Raw genomic sequence first — 6,000 nt, forward strand, 5'->3', positions numbered from 1 at the left:
ACAAAACAACATTTTAATTTCATCCTCTCTTTCCTGTAGAGGATGTCTTCCTGCTCCCTACCAGAGATGACAAAAACCCCATCGTGTATGCGGTCTTCACAACCTCCAGGTAAGTTCTTCACACCATCAACACCACACAACCCAGGAACAGTTTTTACCCCACAGCCATAATCACACTGACGGTGGAAGTGCAATATTTGAACATTGGACCGTCCCATTGTATTGGCCTGGGTACATTTGGTACTGATATGTGTGAATCAGTGATTGGATGTTGTTGGGTGAGTGATGTACATTGTTTAAGTTATTTATTCTCTTTTTTATGAGTCCGTATCCTGACTGTGCGCCTTAATTTTGTTATACATGCGTGTATAATGACAATAAAGTATCTTGAATCTTGAACCATCTGTGGTCTCTCCTTTTCTTTTGTAGCCATAACTTGGTCTTTTGTTTTGATTTTCCTTCCAGTTCCATTTTCCGTGGCTCAGCAGTGTGCGTGTACAGCATGGCAGACATAAGGTCTGTGTTTAACGGGCCTTACGCCCACAAGGAAGGGCCCGACCACCGATGGGTCGAATACGAAGGGAGGATACCGTATCCCCGTCCTGGAACGGTGCGTTGTCCACCACACAGAGGAGCACAGAAACAGAACAAAAAGCTAAAACACTTCATCACTCTTGGCTACAGATGATTTTGTTTTCACAAATGAGATAAAAATCCTTAATTTTCTTTGCAATTACCAAAAAGTAAACATGACCTCATTTAAAAATGTGCTTTTGTGGATTCAGAGGGTGAAATGTGCAAGATGCTGCAGGGCATGCTCACATCTGCACATGTAACCTCGTTATGTATGACACAGCCTTGACTTGGATGAGGTTAGTCGAGATGTTTATCAGATTCATTTTGTTTAAAAAATGTAATCAAGGCAGGGAGCGGGAGGTATGGAAGGTTTGGTGTAAACTTCAGGTGTGCAGCTGAGTGAGCTCTTGTGTATAAAGAGAGCGACGGCAAGGAGTGACACAGATGTTCCACATGTGGTTTGTTTCCTGCAGCTCCCAATTTGGCCACTAGACGGAGACACACACCAGTGAATTGTCAGGGCGAAACCACTTAACAGATGAGAAGTTGGACAGAAGTATAGGACTGTAATTACTGTCAGGGAGTAAAATTATCTTCAGCACAAGATCAATATTTTTTCTTGTGTTCCTCAGTGTCCGAGCAAGACGTATGATCCGAGGATCAAGACCACCAAAGACTTTCCAGATGAGGTTGTCAGCTTCATTCGATTCCACCCTCTGATGCATCGCTCTGTTTACCCTCTGACTGGCCGGCCGGTGTTCACACGTGTTCGAGTGGACTACACGCTGACTCACATTGTGGTCGACAGAGTTTTGGCAGATGATGGACAATATGAGGTCATGTTCCTGGGAACAGGTGAGACACACACACATCATCTCCTCCCTGTTATCTCTGCAGAGTCTACATGTGACCAGCAGAGGGCACTAGATGACTTCCAGTTGTTAACAGATTTTGCTGATGGTGGTTTGATCTTGTTTTTGGGAAAATGAAGGAGTGTAAAGTTGCACTTCAATCCCATATCCTGTGTGAGGTCTCAGCACTGAGTCGTACATTTTATCATGTGTTTTGTGACAGAAATTCTCAAGCAGTTAGATGGTTGGTTGGTGTTGGTGTCTTAAAGAAGAACATTTGGACTAAAAGTGATCTTCATTGGATCTTCTTCATCTCTAAAGCAAAACTACATGCCGTGGTTGACTTGATTTCATTCTTCCTTCTTCCTGTCCCCCTCTTCTTCATAGATGCTGGCTCCATTCTGAAGGTGGTGAGCATCACTCAAGAAAACTGGTCAACAGAGGAAGTGGTGCTTGAAGAGCTTCAAGTTTTCCAGGTTTGGTTCACAACCACAAAATACTCACATTCACTGATTTTCTGCTTCCTCATAGATACAAACTCTTCTGCTGCTGTTGGTGGGACAGCTGACCCACCATACAGCCAAATACCCATCATGCCTTTGTTACACAAACTCTGCAGCGCTGATAGATTGTCTGAGCTATTAATCAACAAACCCAGCTGTTGTTTTGTTTCAGACGGAGATCCAGCAATGTATGTTTGTTTAGGTGTTAAAGCTGACTGAGTTTGTTTTACTTTTTGCAGGTTTCCACTCCCATCCTCAGCCTGCAGATGTCTTCTAAACAGGTTCGTTCTCATTCTCCTGTATTCTGTACTCTGCATATCTTCTGTGCTCTCTGCCGTCATACATGCCTTCGGTCATGTCATGTGCACATACCTGATCAGGCACACGACATATAGTTTGTTTCCACCCTTCATTCAATCTGTCTTTCTGTCTTGGGCCTTCCCCATTTCCTTGCAGCTCTCTCACCCGTCTGCCTCATTATCTAAGGGTCAGGAGTGTCAGTAGACACTTCAACCCCAATCACAGCTTCCATTAATCTACAGCAGTATTTGACCTGCGTGTGTGTCTACGTGTCTGTTTGCTGGTGTGTTTTCGACGAATCACAGCAGATCAGTAAAGTTGTCTTTGTGAAAATTCTTACCCTCTCTTCCTAGAAATCCTGCTGTTAGTTTCAGGTGCCACTTTGACATTTTGACATTTTAAACGAATGCATATTGGATGGCTATTGCCTTGACCTTCGCTTATTCTTGAGCATAATTTCACAGTCGGAACTCAAGGAGGACATTGTGATGGATGAAGGCTGGAAAAAGTCACCAAGTTTTTAAATAACAAAGCATTTTCCAAAGTAATGAAAGTGTTTTTCGCTCTTGTCAGAACTAACTAATTAACTTATCTGGATGATGTACAGTTTTGTACCGTTTCTGCTGAACTGTGTATACGACATATTTTTATCTTTTTGCTCCTATAAGCAAATGAGTTTCAACCGTGTATGATAAAGTTGAACTTTAAATTGATTTCTATACTTATCTCTCCTCGTGTTTCACTTTAGCAACAGCTCTACGTGGGTTCAAGCGAAGGTCTGGCCCAGGTTTCACTGAGCAGATGTCACCTGTACGGCCAGGCCTGTTCTGAATGCTGCCTGGCACGAGACCCCTACTGCGCCTGGGACGGACACATGTGCTCACGATACGTCCCTGCATCTAAGAGGTATATAAAAAGCGTGTAGGAGCTGCACTTACACAGCACTTTGTCATCTTAACAGTTCTTGAAGTGTGTTCATTCACCCACGCACCAACAGCCAAGCCATGCGAGGCGCTTGCCAGCCAACAGGAGCGACTTGGGGTTCAGTGTCTTGCCCAAAGACATTCTGAAAAGAGGAGGTGGGGATTGAAACCCTGCAATTTGTGGACAACCCACTGCACCGCCTGAGCCACAGCCGCCTACAAGACACTTGTAGTCGTTTTGAAATATTTCAATGTGGCATCGCGTGATTTACAGCAATTAAGCGGAAAACACATATAATTCAAAAAACAACAACAAAAAAATACAACACAAACAGGGCCTTGTTGTGCCCTAGTTTTCAATTGTGTGTTTCTGTGTATGTGCTTCCGAGGCTGGCTCTTTATTCTCGGCCTGTCAGGAGTTCATAGTTCTTGCTAAATGTATGGTCTGTTTTGGTTTTCTTCACCTCTACAGCATTTTTCAATGCCAGAGGGTATTCTTTCTTTGCGGCAATGATAAGAGATGCTTGTTCTTCGGCTGATTAATGCAACTGTCATTCAACACCTCTGGAGTGCAGTCCTTGAGGTGCAAATGAATATGTGTGCTGTTGTTGTTGTTCTGTGCTTGTGTTTGTGTGCTTGGTAAGCTCCACAGAATCCATACCCTACAGCTAAGGGTCATACTGCCATATTATTGGCCGGTGGGGATGCTGTTATGTTTGTGCAATGGTGGAGGCCCTGCTTTTAGTCTGCAGGGCTCTTTGAAATCTCCACAGTGTCAGTGAATGTAAGCTACAGATGTCCCATCACACAGGACGAACAGGAAGAGGAGGAAGAAATCAATACAAACTGAAGGAGCCCAAGTGAGCGACACCAAATCAGAGGCCAAAGAAACTCGCTCTCTTTCTTTTTGTTTTTTTATTGTTCCTTCTGTAACATTTAAGTAGACATTTTAAGCGTTTCAGATGGAAAAAAGTTGATAAAGGCGAATAAATTCTGGAGTTAATTGATATTTATTGTAGGATTACAGGGCTTAGGAATGGAAAAAGTGACCTCAGAAGTTTTGTCGTCCATTTAGGTTCATACATGCGAGTTAAGCAGCAAAAGATCAGCAGTCAGAGGAAACCCTTAATCATATTTTTTGTGTGTTTTCACCCTTATTGGGTAGTTATAGTGGAGAAAGACAGGAAATGTGAGGAAGAAGAGCAGTGGAATGACATGTTAAAGGTTCGGGCCTGGGAATTAAACTGGGAGGTCGCTGCTTTAAAGGATTAGGGTCTGGGTGTTTGTGTGCGCCCTTAAATGTCATTTAAGTGATTGTAAGAAATTATTGCTGAAAATAATCATCAGACACATTCTTCACGTTTACCACAACAATTCTACTTTTTTAGTTTAGCACATGCAAATTTGACATTTGAGAAAACACACACTTGAGAAGCGTGAAAGGTGTTGCTTTTAATAGCTTTTTTGCTTGACTGACTTGTTAAATTAAACATTGAACACCGAAGAAAGCGTAGAAAACAGATTATAATGATATTTTCTATTAGAAAATGCTGACCTGTGCGTATTGTTTCAGTAAATGCAGGGTGTGAGTTAATGATGTTAATATTTAGTGTTAATATTTGATTTTTGATTACTTACAATTGTTTAAAATTTAAACTAGATGCAAAACAAAACAAAAAAAAAAATCATTGTTGCTTCTACCTCTGACTTTTTGGGCTAATATCGATTGTTTATGTTTGAGAACATTTGACAACTAATATTACTGAAGCCAAAATTCGTATTCCTAAAAAAAATCCTGAATTCCAACTTAAAAATCTTAATTTCTTAGCAACAATTTATTAACTTAATAGTTAATGTGTCTGTTATTGAGGTTATGAATACAGATTACCTTGTTAAGATCACTATGAACATTCAGTACCGTATATATCTTATGTGTTCAGTAACATGTTTTTTGACATTTAAGCACCTGAAATAAGTATTTAAAAATAGTCTCAAAACACTGGACATGAATGTGTACGTCCTATTATTTTTAATTGTTGTGTGTTTGCTTTCCAGGCGTGCCAGAAGACAGGACATCAAGAATGGAGATCCTGCCATTCAGTGCTGGGACACAGAAGACAGTATGTAGAGTCTGTTGTCTTACAAGATTCATCCTGTGTCTGTCTTTCTAAGAAAGTCTTTCATTTTGCTTTGAAAGCTGCAAATGCACATCCAGCGAACAATGCTGTGCAAAAAAAAAAAAATTACATTAAGAATTTGATATTCTTGTTCATCATGCAGTAATCAGTTGGGTGGCTGATCTGTCCTGAATTCAATCTGCAGCATGACAATGAGCCCAAGCTTACAGTCAGAGTCATAAAGAACCAAAGCCGAGTGACAAATGAAAGGAAAAACCAACACAAAGGGTTTGAATATGGTTTTGGGTCATTTTGTGCTGCTGATGCAGCTTCAATATGATTCCTTTAGTCTCTGTGACTCTACTGGAGGGATGAGCACCAGGCTTCCAAAAGATATTCCCTCATTTGGTGTTTTAATGATGGAGGTGGAGGCATGTCTGTTCAAACAGTGTTCAGTTATTTTGAGATCTGGTGAAGGCCATAGAATGTGATTAACACCATTTTCATACTCATCACATCAGGGACTCCTCGGGCCCTATGGATGGGGGCACAGCCATTCTCTTCCAGGATACCATTACCACGACTACCATAGAAATGTCTGATCACAAGATAAAGATGATCACTGAGAACAACTTCACACTGATTTGCAGTGACCCTTTTCTCTAAGTGGACCTGAATCATACCAGCAGAATGCCCCCTACAACACAACAGGGCCACCAGATTCCTGTAA

The 6,000-nt window shown here is 41.4% G+C and overlaps 1 protein-coding gene across 1 annotated transcript in view; it reads left to right on the forward strand.

Moving 5' to 3' along the window:
• Window positions 1-6,000, forward strand: part of sema3d (sema domain, immunoglobulin domain (Ig), short basic domain, secreted, (semaphorin) 3D) — a 33,361-nt gene that overhangs the window by 19,633 nt on the left and 7,728 nt on the right. The window contains exons 10-16 of the mRNA XM_008287442.1: window positions 40-109; window positions 466-610; window positions 1,209-1,431; window positions 1,815-1,903; window positions 2,170-2,211; window positions 2,979-3,136; window positions 5,209-5,273. Of these exons, the coding sequence (XP_008285664.1) occupies window positions 40-109; window positions 466-610; window positions 1,209-1,431; window positions 1,815-1,903; window positions 2,170-2,211; window positions 2,979-3,136; window positions 5,209-5,273 (792 nt within the window). The remainder of the gene's footprint in view (window positions 1-39; window positions 110-465; window positions 611-1,208; window positions 1,432-1,814; window positions 1,904-2,169; window positions 2,212-2,978; window positions 3,137-5,208; window positions 5,274-6,000) is intronic.

The sequence above is a fragment of the Stegastes partitus genome, unplaced genomic scaffold (genome assembly GCF_000690725.1).
Source record: "Stegastes partitus isolate 25-593 unplaced genomic scaffold, Stegastes_partitus-1.0.2 Scaffold501, whole genome shotgun sequence".
Classification (NCBI taxonomy): domain Eukaryota; kingdom Metazoa; phylum Chordata; class Actinopteri; family Pomacentridae; genus Stegastes; species Stegastes partitus.